This window comes from Musa acuminata, unplaced genomic scaffold (genome assembly GCF_036884655.1).
Source record: "Musa acuminata AAA Group cultivar baxijiao unplaced genomic scaffold, Cavendish_Baxijiao_AAA HiC_scaffold_1138, whole genome shotgun sequence".
NCBI lineage: Eukaryota > Viridiplantae > Streptophyta > Magnoliopsida > Zingiberales > Musaceae > Musa > Musa acuminata.
In genome coordinates this window covers 4,232,553-4,253,452 of record NW_027021350.1, presented here as the reverse complement: position 1 = coordinate 4,253,452, position 20,900 = coordinate 4,232,553, and the positions used below count along the sequence as shown (strand labels likewise).

The 20,900-nt window shown below is 34.8% G+C and overlaps 2 protein-coding genes across 2 annotated transcripts; one reads left to right on the top strand and one right to left on the bottom strand.

Moving 5' to 3' along the window:
* The first annotated feature begins 1,538 nt into the window (after positions 1-1,538).
* LOC135671150 (receptor-like protein EIX2) lies at positions 1,539-2,057 on the top strand. Its single transcript, XM_065179101.1, has one exon. The coding sequence runs from the start codon at positions 1,539-1,541 to the stop codon at positions 2,055-2,057; it is 519 nt and encodes a 172-aa protein (XP_065035173.1).
* Positions 2,058-15,387: 13,330 nt separating this feature from the next.
* LOC103973034 (uncharacterized) lies at positions 15,388-16,237 on the bottom strand. The gene has a single exon (XM_009387494.3). It carries the CDS (start codon positions 16,153-16,155, stop codon positions 15,529-15,531), a length of 627 nt encoding a protein of 208 aa, XP_009385769.2. The 5' UTR covers positions 16,156-16,237; the 3' UTR covers positions 15,388-15,528.
* Between the last annotated feature and the right edge of the window lie 4,663 nt (positions 16,238-20,900).

Here is a 20,900-nt window from a genome sequence, read left to right as displayed (position 1 = left end):
TGTTGCTCTGATACCACTTGTTGGGAAGAAACCTGTTAATGCGGAATAATTCTTTTCCCTCTTTGTGTATCAAAATAGGTTCCTCATCAAAATATCAACTTGATATCAAAATGCTAATATCAATCAGCACAGCATAAACAATAGAGCAATAAATCAATCACACAGTGAGACCAAATCTTTTTAACGTGGAAAACCCAATGTGGGAAAAACCACGGGACCGCAGTCCACCTCAAACTTCCACTGTCAATAATAATGATAACAGGTTTACAGTAGGTCTTCTCTAGAATAACTAGAGGATCAGAATAACATCAAGATCATAGATCTTGGCTCAAGAATAGCATATCTTCATCATGTACGATGGATCTCCTCAAAAGAGAATTCTAGGTCTCATAGAGTGGATATCATAGGAAAGTACCTTAGAAAGAGTAAACTGTAGATCAACACCGTTAGGATTGTAGAGTTTGCTGCAAGGATTCTCCACATAAAATTTGGGCCGAAACTGACAACGTTTGGCCACCGATCGTCAAGCAAAAAACTCAGAAACCTAATCTTTCTCTTTCTATTTCTCTCTCTTTTCTTTGCACGTCGATGCTGCACGCTCACCGTGCACGCTGCACGCTCACTGTGCACGCTGCCCAATTTTACCCTTTCTCTCTTAATTACTGATTTAGGCTCAATAAACCCAATTGTCCAAACCTACGTAGGTCAGACCCAACAAGATGCGTAGGTAAGAGACACTTAATACTTAGGATTTCTTTCAGTGTATGTATTGTTCTCTCAGTAACTTAGGTACCGAGGCAATTTAATTCTAATTAAGAAATCAAAAAAGAAATACTTACTATTTTGCACTCTTGTTATTTCAGTCAGTCAACTGTTTCTGAGTCAAAAGTGGTGTAGTCTCGATCTATTCTATGCATACTTAGCTTCACGTTCATGATCCGCATGAGCTCTCTGCATAATAGCCACGGGTTCCATCCATCTGAACTCTTACCTCTTTCGTCACATATGAACTCTCCGATGGCGAAGGTGACTTGTGTGCTCTCCGCATGGCCACGAAACTTCGATTGGGCTGATAAGTCAAAGTCTTCTTTGGAGAGCGGGTCGGTACAATTAATCCCATGCATCATGGAAATTTGACCATGGAATGGAAGAAATTGTGTGCATCAGTTGGCTTATAAATTTGTGATTCGGCACAGCGTAGCATGCACCTCCACCTTCGTCCTGCTCTTCTAATTGTGGCGACTAGGAGTAGGTAGGGAGGGACATCAAACTGCGCGCCATGGGTTTCCCTTTACGCTTCTTTTCGTCATTGTTGTTGTACCTCTTGGCCCTCCTCCTCCACCGGGCCACGGTGACAAGTGGGTGTTTCAGCATGGAGAGGGAGGCACTGTTGGACTTCAAAGCCGGCATCCACGACACCCATAACCGGCTTATAAATTTTGTGATTTGGCATAGCGTAGCATGCACCTCCACCTTCGTCCTGTTCTTCTGACTGTGGCGGCTAGGAGTGGGTAGGGAGGGAGATCAAACTGCGCGCCATGGCTGTCACCCTATCCTTCTCATCATCGTTATTCTGCCTTTTGGGCATCCTCCTCCTCCACGGGGCAGCGGTGACAGGCGGGTGTTATAGCATGGAGAGGGAGGCGCTGCTGGACTTCAAAGCTGGTGTCGGAGACACCCGCAACCGGCTATCTTCTTGGACAGGCCACCACTGTTGCACATGGAAGGGAGTGGCCTGCGACACCACCACTGGCCACGTCGTCATGCTGGACCTCCGAAACACAAATATTACAGAAGATTGGGCATTACGCGGTGAGAGGATGAACTCGTCATTGCTTGCTTTATCTCATCTGAAGCACTTGGATCTTAGCTTCAATGATTTCAGCGGGATCCGCATGCCGGAATTCATCGGCTCCTTCAAGAAACTGAGATACCTCAATCTATCGGAATACAGTTCCAAACACAGATGGAAGAATTATATTTGGGAGACTGTAAAATTGCATGGAGAATGCCTGCTTGGTTTTGGAATATTTCATCTTCTACCATCACATATTTAGACCTTTCCAACAAACAACATATGGAGGAGGCAAGCTGCCATCTTCTTTCAAGTTCACCAAGTTGGAAACATTATATTTGTATTCCAACAGATTTGAAGGTCCATTACCAACGAAGCTACCGTCTACACTTCAAACTCTATACCTCTCCAATAATTCCTTTACAGGGCAATTACCGATATGGCCCCATGTTAGATTTGTGTTAATCTCACATAACATGCTTGACGGTGGCTTATCTTCAACAATCTGTCAATGGACATATCTCGAACACCTTGACCTTTCGAGCAACAAATTACTTGGTGAGATCCCTTATTGTCTAGGGGAGTCATTACAAAATCTTTATTACTTAGATTTGGGCAACAACCACTTGTCCGGTGAAATTCCACAAACGATCGGTTTTTTAAGTAAGCTTTGGCTATTGCAACTGAAAAATAACAGTTTCTCAAGTGACGTTCCTTTGTCATTGAAAAATTGTACAGAGTTACAGTTTCTTGATCTGGCTCAAAATAATCTCGTCGGAAGTATAACGCTATGGATGGAAGAAAATCTATGACAACTGATAGTGCTTCGTCTACGTTTAAATATGTTTTCAGGAGTTATTCCTTGGCAACTTGCTCAATTAGAACAGCTTCAAATATTGGATCTTGCGAATAACAACTTCTCTGGTTCAATACCTCACGACATTGGTAATTTAAATATTATGAGATCGACATCACAATATTATGAATTTTGTTCTTATGAATTAGATGTCTTTACAAAGGGACAAGATCTTTATTATTTAAAATGCAGCATGCAACTTATGAAAAGTTTGGATCTTTCGAACAATAGTCTAACCGGAGAGATCCCAAAAGGAATCGGAGATCTTGCAGGACTCAAGAACTTAAATTTGTCAAGAAATCATTTAGAAGGGAAAATCCCTCGGCAGATAGGAGGAATGGAATCATTGGAAACTCTTGATCTATCGATAAACAATCTTTCTGGCAGCATTCCTGAGAGCTTATCAGCTTTATATTTCTTAAGCTACTTAAATTTATCGTATAATAATCTTTCGGGAATGATACCATCCGGTCATCAACTCCAAACCTTCGTTGATCCATCCATCTATATGGGCAATGCTGACTTATGTGGACCACTAATTTTCAAAAGTTGTTTTAATAATAAAATAATTCAAAATATTATACAAGAGTACAAGAAGAAGATTCTCGAGTGGCTATGGTTCTATATCAGCATGGTACTAGGATATGTGATGGGATTTTGGACCTTTTGTGGTATTCTTTTCATCAAAGACGCGTGGAGGCAAGCTTATTTCCATATGATTGATGATATGTATGATCGGGTTTGGGTGCAATGGCATTTAATTTTTCAACAATTGTTTAGATTTTAATTCTAAAATTTTTATTATGAATGAGCCAAGGCGATCGTTGGGAAGAAGGTCTATCGTCACTCTACTTTTTATTTATATGATATTTTTAGATCCGTAGATGTCGACTGTGATTAATGAAAAAAAAAAATATGTTGTTGATATAAGTAAAGATGGGCTGCTATATTTATGGTGTTTGAAGATAGGTACCGATCAATTTCTATGTAATGAGGTTGCTTATAGGCTTCTTCTATTTGATGTTTGCATAATCGTAACATCATGCAAGAGTTGGCTCATGATTTTAAAGCAGAGAAATATTAGAAAAAAGAAGAGAACATACACCAAGTCTTCCATAGGAAGATATAGTTTAAAAATATGCTATATCTTATCTAATAATAATCATTATTAGATAAGAAAGAAAAGATTATGATTGATCATTGGATTGGTTTATATTATTTGAATGATTTAGGAAAAGAAGGAGAGTGTCGATCACTATATTAGTTATAATAATCTATGATTAAGGTAAGTATCCAATGATTTTGTCTAACTTGTTTCCAAATTTAATAATATATATTTGTTAGTAAGGAAGTTATGTGATTTGCAAAGGTTAAATTGGCTTTTGATTATTATATTTTTTAATGTTATATTGTTGGACATATTTCAAATGATATGCAATGAGTTATGCATTGGAAGAATATGTCAATATGTTATTTCAAATAATAGTTAATTGTTCAATTAGTTGGTTTTGATTTAGACCTTAGCAACTGAGGTTATACATTGGTCATAAGTGCATAAAATAATTTCTTCTAGGTCTGACACAAAGATTAATGTATTATCTATACCATGGAGATTAAATATGATTTTGATCCTTGTCACCATGATACAATATGACCATAGCCATTAGCACTCTTGACTTTTGTTTTAATGTATGCCCTTTGTTATAGTTATGACTACCGATGAATTTAGATGTGAAAGCTTAGTTATACATAATTAGTTAATGATAATCTTTGCATTAAAAAGAAATATATCTACTTATGTTTTGTTATGCAAATGTTTTCGAAGATAATGTTATTTTATGTGCTTGTTATGCTAAAAAGGTATGATTTGAAAAGCATGTTTGTTCTTTATTTAAGCATAGAAGAGGGTTTAATATTTGTGTATAGTTTTATAAAATGCATCTATGATAAGTTTTGCTTAATATATGAGTTTTGGTGTTTACTAAGTTGTGGTTGCTCATATCCTTGTTGTTAAAATCTTTTAGATGCCAAGGCAACAAAATAAATCGTTTATGGTTCAAACTCTTGAGATTTGTGATGTAATAATCCATTAGTGGGACGTCTTTGGTGAACTTATTTGTAATTGAGAGCTCAATATATCGCTGCTGTTATATGTGGACACTATGGATGTATCTGTTTTGTATTGTGTAAGTGCATGGATTTGGATTTAAGTTGTGTGCAAGTTTAAGCCTTGCAATTCTCATATGAAAACTTATGGAACTGTGGTTAAAATATTATGACATATGTTGTGATGATGAATGATTAAGAGAGCGAGATGTTGACAACAACTCTGCCATCACCTTAAAAACCCTTAGTTTCTATCATCTTTAGCTTTATGGAATAATAAAAATGATAACCTAACACAGCTCTATCGGTTAAGCCTTAACCAATGAGAGTTGTATACTCCAATAGGCAGGAGAAGTTTGACCGAATTGGCAGCCAATAGCATGGACATGAATCAATAGCCAATAGATGGATACAGTTGCCCAGAAGGTGAGTTCTTCATGATCGACATATAGGCTAAATCCCTGCTCTCGTTTTTGAAGCTGTCTCTTTTGCTTCTGGAAATTGATCCTTCCGAGTGCCATTTCATTACTCGGTGGATTAATATTGTTTCTTTTATGATTTGTCATTGAAAGCTGATGATCTTAAAGTTTTTAATCTTAATCACATATGTTGATCTTTTTTTTTTTTTTCTTATCATGTTTGCCAGGTCTATGTAATTGGAGGTGATAGAATTCAAAAAGGAGCCTCTACAATATTTAGGGTAATTATAAAATAAAAACCCTTTAATAGGTGTTTTTGTTGGTATATGTTCACTTTCTAAGTTCATTGCATCACACCGACAAATTTCTGTGCTTCCCCTCTTGATGATTAATTCGTCCTTCTTGAATTATCTAATATGTTTCAGGAATTCTAAAGGTGTGGCTAAAATTTTCTATTGTTGGTATTACAAAATATTACAGATAATAACATTTTAGAATTATTATATGATAGTTCAGTTTTTTTTCTAATAAACCTATCAACATCATTTTTCCTATTTAAAATGATTTGGTAACTTTCGTCTATCCGACGAAAATTAAATTTTTCATTATATGAGATCAATTAAAGATTTGGATTATCCTCACTCAAGCATAATTCTCTTTATATATCTTCTCCTATTAACATCAAATAATTTATATCTTTCTTTCAAGAGGAATCAAAGTATTTTTCACATCTTGTTCTCACTTAAAATCTAAAGATATATAGAATATCTATAAAAGAAATAAACCTCTTCGATACGACTCCTAAGATAATAGCACTCTAACCCCTTTAATGCTACTCCAATTTAATGTTAAGATCAGTTACAAAACTTCAGATACTTTGTGTTGACAAGGGGACATGAAAGAGTAATTACTGTGGATCCAAAAGAGTTGATGCTTAAATCAAATCAAACTTTTTCTCATTAGCTAGACTTGCATGAATTAATAGCCAGTCACAAATTAGTGAACATGTACTAGAAGTTGAAAACCAATTTATGGTTTGAAACTAGAGATCAGTCTATAATCATTTATACATCTACATTTATCACTAGAGTTTGGATCCACATGGAATTATAAATTGTGTCAAACCTACTCATAGATCACAATAGTTAGGCAAGTTAGATGAATAGGTCTCTTAACATGTAGAATTATCCTCCTAATAAGAAATATTAATATATATATATATATAGTAAAACCCTTAATTATAAATATTAAAATATATTTATCTTTTTTTCGTTAGGTCACTTTCAATGATTAAGAGGAGGAGAATGAGAAGAATAAACAAAAGAAAGGAAAAAAAGAGGTAAGGAGTGAAGAAGATTTTATTAGAATCAGTTATAAATTAAAGATGTACATGTCTATTTATAAAGAGATAAATTAGGAATATTAAAAGTTATTAACATGAGGTTATAAATAACAAAAGAAAAAGGAGGGATTGTAAAGAGTGTTCTCCAAAAGAAAATTCTAAAGAAAAAAAAAAATTGAAATCACAAAATTACCCTCCACCCATGAATTATGGGCCACATGTTGATGGGTATGAGCCCTAATTGGGAGCCGAAAATCTTATTGGGCCAGTCGACCGGTCCATTGTTTGAGATAGCACATGAGGTCAAACCAAACGGTAAGCACTAACAACTACATAACACACTACCAACCATCACCACATATCATCACACACATGTGATCGCGGAGCAAAAATGGCGTCATTGCTCTTCGCCGTGGGGTTCCTCCTCAGCCCCTCCCGCTCTCTTCATCCCACCCACTAGAAACCTGGCACTCTTCGTCCTCTGGCTGCATTGCTTCGCGAGCTCCAACTTTCGCTGTTAGCATAAAATATGTAATATGCTATATTAAATGCAGAAATAATCTTTTATGTCTGGATTGAAATCAAATATAATTAGATCTAGTTTTAAGATGTGTATCTTTTGATACCATCTGAAAAAGATATCTCTGTTTTGATCTGCAAGGGTATCATCTTTAGATCCAAGATCGTTGTCAATCTACAAGAGAACTAGAACCTTCTCCTCTTTTCTTATCCTTTTACAAGACCACCTAGATTAATAGTTAAGGAGAAAAGTTAAGAGATAGATTGTAATCCCTCAACTGAATCATCTATGAGATGCGTAACCTATCTTCTTGTGTAGTACTTAGAGGTCTTGTTTATTTATAGGTGAAAGCAGAAAGTCTAGGATAAGTAATTAGAAGAGTTCCTCCCATCAAGGGCATCTACTAAGGAATTCTATTTTAAGTTGACTTTTTTTTTATTAACTAATATATGTCATTAAAATATAATTAGTTATATTATATATATCTTATTTAATTATAAAGAGCTACAAAATCTAACATTCTCCCACTTGGCCCATTAATTGATAAGATATAAAAAAAATTTAAAATCATAATAAATAAAATAAAATTTGTTTAAAAATAATTTTATCTAATTGGATTCCAAAGAATTTTAAAAAGTATTTCATATATGGCCATGAATTTTTAAATAAACCAATAAGTCCAATAAATACAATAATACTATATTAAGTCCAACTATCAATATGAGTTATAGTGGTTGTATATCATCAATGTTATACTCTCTTCTATATACCATAACATTATTAGTCTTTCATAATATAATCCATAATGACCCTTGTAATTTGTTTGGTCAAGATAATTATGTTATTACATTCAACTATAATATGTATAAACATAAATGTAAACAGCATAGTAGAAATAAATAACTTTATTTAAGCAAAAAAAATATCAATAATAGTATCCACTTATACATGTATCATCATATCTTTTATGACTTGCTTACAAGCCCTATTCTAAGAAATATTCTTTAAATATTTTACACTATAAAACTTTTGTCAATGGATCAGCAATCATCATAGTGGTGCTAAGGTTTTCAATTAACACTTGTTGTTTCTGAACTCTTTCTCTAACCGCATAGTACTTTATCTCAATATACTTGAAACCACTAGAGTACTTGTCATTCTTAGAGAAGAAAATTGCTATGGTGTTATCACAAAATATCTTCAGTAGCCTGACAATTGAGTCGACCACACCAAGTCCTAAAATGAAATTTTGCAGCCATAAAGCTTGATTTGTGGCCTCAAAGCATGTCACAAATTCAGCTTTCATTGTTGATGATGTAATAAGTGATTGCTTTGCACATTTCCAAGAAATTGTCCCACCAACTAACTTGAATACAAATCCTGTAGTGGACTTCCTACTATTGAGGCAATTTGCAAAATCAACATTTGAATATCCTATCACTTTAAGCTGATCTCTTGTATATGAGTATATAATCTTTCACCCTTGTAGATATCTCATTACTTTCTTTGCAGCTTTCTAATGTTCCATTCCTGGGTTGCTTTGGTATCTTCCCAACATTGCAACTATAAAATCGATATCTGGTCTTGTACAGGTTTGTGCATATAATAGACTTTCAACTATGCACCCATAAGAAATATTCTTCATTTGATTCTTTTTTAAGTTATTTTTCGAGCACTAGTTTTAGCTGAATTTTTCACCTCTAGTAATAGGTATATCATTAGTTAAGCAAAGCTGTATATTAAATCTCTCCAAGATACGATTAATATATCATTTCTAAGACAATCCTAATAATTCTTGAGATCTATCCCTGAATATCTCAATGCCAATAACATAGGCTGCCTCATACATATCAACCATCTTAAAATTCTTATTGAGAAATATCTTAGTTTCGTGCAATAAACCAAGATCATTATTGACAAGTAAAATATCATCCATATATAAGACCAATATAATAAATTTGCTCCCACTTACCTTTAAATATATGCATTGATCCATAGTATTTTATTTAAATTTCGAAGAAAGTAATGGTATTATGAAACTTTATATATCATTGTCTAGAAGCTTGTTTAAGGTTATAAATGGATTTCTTAAGTTTACAAAGCAAACTTTCTTTTCTCTTTTCTATGAATCCTTTATATTATTCTATATAAATTTCCTCATCTAGATCCTCAGAAATATTATTTCCATATCCATCTAATGTAACTCAAGATCATAATGAGCTACTAATGTCATATGATTCTCAATAAGTTCTTTCTAGAAACTAGAGAAAAAGTCTCATTATAGTCGATGCATTCTTTCTGAAAAAAATCTTTGGCCATAAGTCTAGCTTTATATTGTTCAATATTGCCCGTTGAGTCATGTTTTATATTAAAAACCTATTTGCAACCGACTTTTTTACAATTATTGAGCAATTCAACGAGTTCCTAAACATCATTCTAAACCATCTAATTGTCTCTTGACCTTATTTATGTATACTTCAAGAGTGTTAATGGCCTGAGACTTTTCATATATTAGATAAACATAGTCATATCTAGACAGGTCATCTATAAATGTGATGAAATATCTTTCTTCACTAAATCAAGGAATTAGAGTGGTCCGTAGATATCAGTATGAATAATCTCAAGGAGTTTTTTACTTTTTGTGATATTTTCTTTATATGTTTAATTTGCTTTCGTTTAATGCAATCTATATAAACATCAAAATCAGTGAAGTCTAAATATTCCAAAATATTATCCTTCACTAATCTTTCAATTCTTTCTTTGGAGATATACAACAGTCGTCTATGCCATAATATAGAAGATCTTTTATTATTGAAATTATATTTCAATCTACTTAGATTGTAGGATCATTAATGTCTTTTCAAACTCAAGATTCAAATTAATTCTATACAAACCATCATATATAATTCAAGAACCAACTTTTATTGAATCATAAAATATACTGAGTTTACCATTACCAAAACAAAGGTAATATCCTAACTCATCAATTCTATATAGGGAAACTAAATTTTTAGAAATAATAGGAACATAACATGTATCAACAAGATCCATCAGATGACCCGTTTCTATGCGTAGACGATAAGTCCCCACTGATATCACTTTCGCTTTGAGACGATTTCCCAATATGATGAATCTTTCATGTCTTTTTGGTTTTCGGATTGAAAGAAATCTCTACATATTATTGGTAACATAAGTTGAAGCACCAAAATCAATCCACCAACTATTAGAAGGAACTTCTGTAATATTTGATTCGAAACATAAGTTAATACATTTCTTTTTGAACCAAATCTTGCATTTAATGCAATCCTTCGTTACATGTCCTTTCTTGCCACAAAAGAAATAATTTACTATAAAGGTTTTTTTTTCATTAGTCTATTTAACATTTTCAAACCTGGCAAATTTCTTTGATGGATGATCTTTCAATTTTCTTTTCTTGTTACCAACTCCTTGAGTAGTAGTTATGACATTATATGAACTTTCCTACTTTAATCTCAATTCTTCCTAAACACACATACTAGTTAACTCATTCAAATCTCACTTATCCTTATTTATATTATAATGAATCTTAAATGGGCCAAATTGAGAAGGAAGAGAATTGAGAATGAACTGCATGAGGATAGACTCATCAATATTTATGCCTAATGCTTTAAGTTTTATAACTTTATCAGCCATATTGAGGATGTGATCCTGAATTCCTCAAGTGCCATCATATTGAGCCATAGTCAGTTCTTTCATTAGTGTACCGGTCAATGACTTATCAACAGATTTAAATATGTCTTCAATAACCTTTAAATATTTCTATACGCTAGTTGCAATCGATAATGAAACCTTTATGTTATTTGCAATCGTTATTCTTATGAACATTGAACTAAGTCTATCAGATATATCCCAAGCCTTCATTTCATTAACTTATTCAATAGTACTTTCATCGATTAAGTCTATAGACTTTTCAACAAGCAATGCTAAATCAAGATCTAATATGCCTAGTGTAAAATAATATTGATGCTTTGAGGTTTTAAAATTTTGATGAACTATTGAAATAATCTATATTACACCTTTGGGTGAAATAATAATATATCTAATGTTCACTCAAGATCATCTATGGAAGACTGATACCATCCTTGTAAAATAGTATTATTACCTTTGGGTATACAACCCTAAATTGTAAGGATATCTAAAACAGTATCATCCTACTCTATCATATAATTATTTGAAGTAGATTCTCCTTTGAAATTATCTAAATCTCCTAATTACGTGTCATTGTGAATATTATTTCCTTGATGTCATTTAGGGCTGATTCCTTAATGTTATTTTATAAATTATTGATCTAGGTCACTTTAGTGGCTATAAGACCAATACAATAGTATAAAATATAATTTAAAATATTCTATAAATAATAAAATTTTTATTATAATTTACATCACAAAAGCCTATCATCCCAAGCCACTTTGGCAACTACAAGTGAGATAAAACTTAGGGAGACGAGTTAAAAATAATATTCATCAAATTTCTTTAATTTAATTTATACTAAGCAATTCAATAATAGAATAACAATCATAATAATTATTGAACATTAATTAGCAAACAAAAAAACTCATATGATAATCATGATAATATATAAATCATGCTTTCATGTGAAAGATGAACATTATTTTATAATTTCAAATATATACATGTGAATAACCAAATGAATATCCAAGAACAATAATTAAATTTTATTTACCACATGTAAAAATATACTCAATAATTCACATGAGAAAACTATAAAAGTAAACTATAATTTATAGTTTTCTTAGTTAAAATTAAATCCAATCAAATAATCAAAATATAATCATGATTAAATTCAATCATAATTATAATAAATCATATTTATTAATTTTATAATTAAGAATATTAATTAGAAATTCTCAATTTCATAAGAGTAAAACTATAAATATTTGACAGGATATAAATTGGAATTATGAGATTTGTAAAGGGTAGAACTATCAAAAGAATTAAAGGATATTAATAAAATACAAAAGGCAAAGTTATAATTTAACCAAAAGGAAACCCTAGGGCAAAACTATAATTTTTGCTAAAAATCTGATCTGCAACGCCCCCATCGCCTTTGCGGATGTCGTTGGTATGGCCTGCGCTTGCTCATGGTCGTCACCACCGTGGTTTATGTCCGCTGATGCGGCCAACCTACTGATGCACGACTGTTGCCTATGCGTGGCCTGTGCTCGCGAGTGGCTGTCGTCGCATGGGCACAACTGACCATGGCTGCTGCCAAAGTGTGGCTGCCACTTGGGCGCAGCCTACATGCACGCGACCGCCATCGCTTGGGTGCGGCTTATGCCCCTACGCGGTTGTCGCATGGGTGCAGCCCCTACCGAGGCTGTCTACCTTCGTGCGGCCACCGTATGGATGCGAGTTCTGTCCACGTGCGACCATCGCATAGGTGCGGGGCTGCCCACATACAATTGTCGCTTGCTATGCTACCTAGTGCAGCCTTTGCTGCCTGTAGATTTGCTGGCTATACACAGCAAGGTCGATGGCGACCATTGTTGCTTCGTGATCATTCATGCATCATAAATAAAAATAATAAATCTAATACATTTGATCTCAAGAACTTAGGCTTTGAGATCAATTATTAGCATAAAAATATGTAATATGCTATATTAATTTTGGAAACGATCTTTTATGCCAAGATTGAAATCAAATATAATTAGATCTGGCTTTACAGTACGTACTTTTTGATGCCATCTGAAAAAGAGATCTCTGTTTTGATTTGCAAAGGCACCGTCTTTAAATCCAAGATCACTGTCAATCTTAAAGAGAATTAGATTCTTCTCTCTTCCTATCCTTTCACAGGACCACCTATTGATGATTAGAGAGAAGAGTTGAGAGAGAGACTGTAATCCCTCAATTGAATCCTCTATAACCTCTCTTCTTTTGTAGTCACTAGAGATCTTGTCTATTTATATGCGAGAGCAGAGGGTCTAAGATAAGTAATTAGGAGAGTTCCTTCCATTAAGGATATCTCCTAATGAATCTTACTTTAAGTAGATTTCTTTTTTATTGATCAATATATGTCATCAGAATTTAATTAGTTATATTATTATATCTTATTTAATTATAAAGGATCACAAAAATTTAACATCCATCGCCTTTGTCTCACATAATTCTTGGCTCTCATAAGATTTAACAAACTCAAAAGCGAGTCACATTGACAATGATAATCGCATCCACCTCGATTTTAATTCGCTCCAACCAATCTATCTTAGCAAGAAATCAGCCCCTTCCTCCTCCATACTGTCCTAACTTTCCTTTCTGTTAAGAGTAGAGAATTAAGCTCGATATTGATGTTGTTCATGTGGAAATATTGAGAGAAGGAAAGACTTTGAGTCTTTGTTAGATGCATACATGATTTCCCCGATAATACGACACCAGCCCACCATCACCACCACCTGCACACCATGCAATTAGAGAGCTCTTTGTTTAGGTCATTGTCTGCCCTTGTTTCCCATGGCCAACACCATAATCTCATGCGACATGGTGTGGTGTGCCAATGGAGTTTTAAAGTTCATGTCCCACCAAAATCATTGGTTTATGCATTAGTTGCTATAATGACCTGTCTTCAGATATGCTGATGAAAATTAGTTTTAGTTTAATAGATTATAGACCTTTTTTTTTCAGTTACTTTTGAGGAACTTATGCTTCAAATTAATCTCTTATTTTTTAATATATTATATATAAATTTATTATTATTCTAAGTCCTCTAATATTATTTTAATATGAGATTGGTGCATAGAGTTATGAGTGTTTTAATTTGAGGTATTCAGAATCTTCTATTTCCTAGATAGTAGTTATGTTCAAGCTAAATTGACATTTTTAATGGATATGATTAGATCTCATTCTTTGAAATTAAATGAGTATCATCTCTATGCACCAAAATATAAAACATAGAAGCTTAAAGAGTCTCAATCCATTTCAGTAGAATATAATATGGGATGGCAGTTAAATTTAGAGGATACTTTAGCTTCCAAATAATTTTATTTTAAATTAAAATTTAATATTTATTTAGTTTTACATCACTTAAGTTCTTAATAAACACTCAGAGATGTATTTATTAAGAGTTCATTACAAATCATTAGTTATGAGTGATTTAAAATAAAAAAGATTTTAATTCGGACATAAAATGATCTAATATTTCAGTTTCCTAGCACATTTGAGGATCGTGGTCTTTCACTAAATCAGATAAGCATGAGCTTAATTTACTATAAAATAATGGTTATATATATCATGTGAATTCAAATATATTTTCAATAATAAAATCATCATGAGCTTAATGTATGTCAAAAATATGTTTTATCATAATTATAAATCATAGAATTTATGATAACATATTATCATGATTCTATCAATAATAAAGATCATGATCTCAATGTGATTTCGGAAATGGTTTAGTAAATATTTTATATTTATTATTGATTGAAAAAAAATCATGTAATTATCATATTTTTATAATATTTTTTTATGTATATACACTATCAATAAAATTTAGTTAATCATTTCTTCTCACAAAGATCAACCTTGCGCTAGTAAGATGATTTGGGTCAATTACTCTCGTAGGGCATGCAACCAATGGAAGTCTCCTCACCCACTCTACAAAGGAAAGAGAAAAAGGTCCTGTCCTCCACTTAACTTAAAAGGCTTTAAAGTTGTAGGGTTAGTACTCCATCGAAAGAAGAAGAAGAAGAAGAAGAAGAAGAAGAAGAGGAAGGCATCCAAAGCTAATTGATGGAGGAAGAAAGACTAAAGTAATGCAAGCGAGACAAGTCTTGTGGCCATGGCATAAGACTACGTGGCCAATGCATCGGCCTGGGATATGGTTTATTACTGCCACTGCAAGCTAATTGCATGCTTCTTCTCCATGTGTCTCATGAGCACCTGTAAGCAAAGTAGCAGGTGGAAGAACCACTGTGATTTGCTTCCCTAGTGGTCCTTTTGTATTGTAGTGTGGCCATCAAAGACATGACTCACCTGTACGAACCAAACAAAACTTATAATATTCATGTCCATGGCAACAAAATATTTATGTCCCTTCTCACCAACGCAAACACGGACTTCAAAGTCATATAGCTCGAGTACAAAGTAGAGAGAAAGAGGTAGCATTAATATGTAATCTTTGTGAGCTAATCTTAGGTGATTGAGTGAAGCCATGAAGCAAAAGTTTCCAACCCTTTCTCTTTCACAACTTCACATCAAATAAATTTACATCTCTTTCTTTTGGATATTTTGATTTTGTTCACTTCTCCAATACAATTGATTTGTGAGATCAATATTTCATAACATAATTTATAAAAATTCAGAATATATTATCAATAATATATTTATTTATTTATTTATTCTGAACAAGGAGAAGCTCTGAACAAGGAAGACTGGTGTGCTGCTCTTTACACATGATCTCATCGTTCACAGTAACCGAGCTCCATGGTGAAAGCTGCATCAGGCTGGATTGCGACGGCGGTGGCAGTGGCACTCCGGCGTGGTCGGGACGCTCTGCTGGAGACGAAGCTGCTCGTAGAACCGCCTGATGAACTCCTCCGCCTCCTGGTCCACCCGGCCGTCGGCCTCCGCGTCTTCATCCCTTGTCGGGAACGGCGAGTCGGTTATCCTCGGCTGCCGTACCGCTGCTGGCGATGGCGACGCCACGAACGACGACTCGGCGTCGGACATCTCCGAGTTCAGCATTTCAAGCTCCTTGTCGTCCGCCGCGAAGTCGAAGTCGTATCGGTCGTGACGGTGGCGGTTCCTCCGCTTGGCGGCGAGGAGGAAGGAGGGGTAGGAAGGGGTGTTGCTGCAGCTGAACTCCACCTCGTTGGGGTCGTAGTAGGAGAGGTCGGTGTCCATGTATCGAGACGAGAAGGCCGAGTACATGTCGGCGCCAATGTGGTGGTCACGGTGGTGGTGGTGAAAGGCGACGAAGTTCGCAACGGCTTTTCCGGCGAGCTTGCCGCGTCTGAGGAGGTGGTGGAGATCCATCATGAGCCTGTGCTTGGTGAGGCCCTTACGTAGCATGTAGTAAGCAGCTGTTATCATGTGCCACAGACGCTTGGTCAAGGAAGGCTTCATTTCACTGTTCTCGTTCCTTCAAAGGGGATTCTGAGAAGTTTGGTCTGAGAAGATAAGAGAATGAGGAGAGGAGAGAGTTTGGTTGTCTTCAATGGTATTCACGAGGGAGAGAGGGGAAGGCAGGGAAGAGTATTTAAAGGCAGAAGAAGGTGATCGTGGTGGGTTGCTCTTCTCTGCAATAATTGATGCTGCAATTACTGGAAAGCCCTCCACCAGTGAGAAGCTCTCAGAAATGGCGGCTGTGTCCACCGACCCGTTTCAGAAGCTTTCAGAAGTTCTCTAAGCACTGATACTAATACTGAAGCTTCCAGAAGCCGTATGGTGTTTAGGTTTGATTTCTAGACTTTGATGGGAGAGAGAGAGAGATGGCTGGAATGAGGTTGCGGTACTTACCAGGCCACGTGGGAGGCTTGTGGGCCCAGAAATAGATGTGATAAGACACCTACAGGCATACCTCCTTGATGGTTGAAGGAAAAGTTGCACCACTGTTTCAGTAGGCCTCTCTCTTTCTCTCTCTTTGGTTGTTCAACGTGAATAAATAATTGCATGAAATCTGTGGGCAGAAGAAGTTGGAAAAGGATGATTTTCTTAAAAAACACTCTAATTTGTTTAATAATATTTTGATTTTTATTTTTTTTCAATCATACTCCTAATTTAAAAAATATCAAAATTATTCCTCTTCAATTTTCATCATTTGTCTTCTCGAGGGAGGAGAAGTGAGGAGACGACACGAATTAACTTTTCTTTCCTTTTTATCATTCATTATTATTTATCGCTCATCACCTGTCATCCAAAAGGGAAGAAGGAAAAGAAAGAAAAAAAAAAGGAGACAAAGAAAAAAAAGGAGGAGGAGAGCATGGGTGGCGGGGAAGGAGGGATGAGGAGGAGAATGAGAAGGGAATTTCCCAAACAATATTTTTATTTTTATTTTTTTTAAATCATGCTCTTAATTTTAAAAAATCAAATTTTCTTCTCCTTCACTTTGATCATCTCTCATTATTCATCATCTACCACCTAATGCCCATGAGGGGAGGAGAGGAGAGAAAAGGAGAAGAGAAAAGGGTCGATTGCGATAAAGGAGGAGGAAATGATACACAATGAGAAAAATAAAAAAAGGAGAAGGATGAGCAATTAAAAGGGAGGAGAAGGGAGAAGGGACTGTTTATGATGAAAGTGATGATGAGGATGGGAGAGGGGCAGTTTTGATATTTTTGAATTAGGGATGCAGTTAAAAAAATAAAATAAAATGAGGATATTATTTAGAAAATATCTAAAATATGAATTTTTTTAGAAAAATAATCCAGTTTTGAAGGTATCAATTAATTTAATTGATGATAAGATATTGAGATAAAATCATAACATCATTATTTTTAAAATTTAATATATTAGTATGTTGGTGATGTACCAAATGGGAGGATTTGAAATCTTATTTGATGAATTTGGAGGATGTTAATTATCTTAATTAATGAAGACTTTGTCGAAGTATCGAATTCCATATCCATCATTTTGAGGATGTTAATTATCTTAATTGATCGAGTCGTATATTAAGGTCTAAGTATCGAATTCCATCTCTATAATACAAAAAAAAAATTATTGATCTACTACAGCATTCAACAGAAGCATGAAATAAGTTCATTGGTGTTTATAGTAACTGTGAAAAAAAGTATGAGCTTGTAATGGCAAGCATTTAACTTGGCATCCAAGTTTGAAGAAGTTAAATTGCTTGGCTTGAAGAACCCCAAAAAACTTTAGTTTCTTTTTAGACTGTGATCCTAAAGATTGTAGTAATCCAACTTTGCAAGGAAGAGAAAAAGGCAATAAGAAAAGACAATTATTCTTGTTTTACATGGTCAGCCAGTTAGGTCTCTCAAAGCTTAATGGCCAAGCGAAGAAGAACTGTGTCCCCCTTTTCTACCTTTTTGTTTTGCTCAAGTAAAGCCCAGAGCTCAAGCAGGCTTTTCAAACCACATCCTAAAGATTGTATGTTGAGCTTCCTAAAGCAAGCCAATATGATTCAAGTTGGGAACATTAGTCCATCATTGCTTGCACCTGTATAGTAGTATCCAGTTATGACTCTAAACAGATAATTGAAGCTCAAACCAGTCTCAACATTTGAGAGTACTAAGTTGATCTTGTGAACTATTATGATTGTTTCAAGACAAGGGAATGAATCCATTTAATCTGTTGAGTGGAGAACAGTTGTGATCCAGTGGGTTGGTTCTCCCAACATATGCCCTTACTGGTGGTGGCAGTAGAAAGCATAGCACAACAAAAAAGAAAGCCATACATTGGGCATCTGTTGGGTGTTGTTTATTTCATTATAAATTTTTTTTGAAGGATAAATGATAAAGACAGAATTTAAAGATTTTTTATTAATCAAACTATTTTAACATCTTAATAAAATCTTTAACCTTTGAAGAGATTATCATTAGATTCATATTTTAGGTGAAAAAATTTATTGGATGAGATTTCGAATCGTGTGAAAGTATTATAATTTGTACAAAGGAATAGATTTTGAATCTTTCAAACTCATAGTAAGTGGATATGGTAGTCAGTATTAGATTAAGATTTTAAGTATAAATATTAATCACATGAAGTTTGGTAAATCAAGCTAAGTATAAAACATGTCATATATAGTTCCAATAATAGAGACCTTCTCATCCTTCAAATTAGTGTGTATTAATGACAAACGAAGCACATTGTAAGACAGTTCCCTCGTGACTTCTCATGCTGTTGATATTATATATTCTTGTAATTAAAATTATTAGATTAATTTCATCAAGAAAAAAAAATAGATTAAATATTTATGAAAAGATAAGTCAAATTAATTATTAATTTTTAAAAATATTTCGTAAAAGAGAATAATTCATTTTGAATATAAATCAATCTAATGTATCTTTAAAACTATATAAACCACATATGTTACGTAACGAAACACATAGAATTTTTAAAATTATAAAAAAATTTAAAAAAAAATTTAAAAGATTTAAGCTTCTTCTACTCTTAGTCTCTCTGTATAACTCAATCCCATTTTCCTCTAAAGCACAATAAGAATTAACTCAGATATACTCATTCCTTAGGCAGAAGAGCTACCAATAATTGACAGTAAGCATGCAGGATCAAGAACTTGGCATGAGAGCCTCAACCATGTGCTACTCACAAACAAAAAAAAACTACAGGTGGATCTGTGTTGCAGGAATCTGCTGTTGGATGGCCGCAATCTTATCCATGAGGAAGGCTAAAGCAGAAACAAAAGACCTTGCATTGTGCAAACCATTCTCTCTTTTCTGAGTAAAGCAAAAAGTAAAGGAAGACTTTGTGTGGCTGAATTGAAACAAAGTGCATGTCAGATCTCCCTTTTAGCTCTTGGCATATACTGCCTGTTGCTTGACGATGCCATCTATTCCCAACCTGGAACTGTTTGGATAAGTGATCATCATCTCACTTATCATTCATTGTTTGCTTTACAAGTGGTTCTTCACATTAGAGTGCAATTTAAATCAAAGAAACTCTCTTTTTATTACTGAACAAACATGAATGGTACAGCTACAGCTACAGCTACAGCAGGATCAAGAAGCTGCTCCTAACCCACATCAACAAAATGCCTTGCATTTAATAGCTCTGGGATGATAGGTCAACCAATATTGGATCGTATTATTATTTTAGAATCTCAATAAATAGCATCAAGGATTGACATCCTCATCTAGAATTAATATTATCGATTAATGTTAGATCAACTCCGATGAGATGATTGTTTGCTGTTGCTGGTATCATCTTCTCAAAGGCGGCTGTAAATACGTGGTAACATTATGCATTGCAGACTTTGTATTCCGAGACGCAGTTTCCCCTAACAAAGACACCAAAGCACATCCATGGGGCTCAGTCAACAAAGATGATGAGCATGAGGAAACAGAAGGCTGCGTTTTAGTGGCCGAAGGCCTAATCATTGATGCGGTAACGTCGAGCCGCAGAGATAAAAAGATGGTGAAGTGTTGCGATCGGGTGCTTCTCGAACCCTTTCTTGACACATCCGTCTTTGACTGATGAGCTCCATTGTTGTTGTTGTCAATATGGATCTCTCGCTGCCTCGGCAACCCTCCATCAGAAAATATACTTCTCGGCACGACCGTTAGTTTTCATGTCATTATCTAATCGTCAACGTTACATCGATTCCGATAAGCACATCAACCAAACGGTGCAATAAATTAATATAATATTTGATATGGTACGCAGTATACAAAGGACCTCCGGGCTTACGCAGCGTGACACCTCGGACTCGAACGAGGTGACCACATAACCTCCGCGTTGTTCAGCGCCGAACACCACAGTCCCATTCCGCAAATCTCATAACGACATCGTGCGACGTTGACCCATACGAGTTGGTCGATGCTCATCCGTAGGATAAAGCGATCTTATCTGGCACTGTACAAGTCGGCGCCTAACATCACAGAGCCGTTCTGTAAAACTCGGAACGATGTTGCATGGCGTCGACCCATACGTGTCGATCGGTGCTCAGCCATAGGGTACAAACCATCCTCTCAAAGAGATGATAGCTATTAAAAGATCATGGTATGATTGGTCTCTCCTCTCGCAAGTATAAAAGATAACCTTTTGACCAATGCAGAAGACTTGGACCATTGAACTCTCCCTCACTCCACTCAATTTTAACTTTACCTTCGAAGGGGTCAGAAATCTCCCTCTCGACCTCGGCTTGTGTGCAAGAGCCCGACAACAAAAAAACAAGT

Excerpts from the sequence above, each read along its gene's own strand:
- LOC135671150 (XM_065179101.1), top strand. The coding sequence starts at position 1,539 with ATGGCTGTCACCCTATCCTTCTCATCATCGTTATTCTGCCTTTTGGGC.
- LOC103973034 (XM_009387494.3), bottom strand. The coding sequence starts at position 16,155 with ATGAAGCCTTCCTTGACCAAGCGTCTGTGGCACATGATAACAGCTGCT.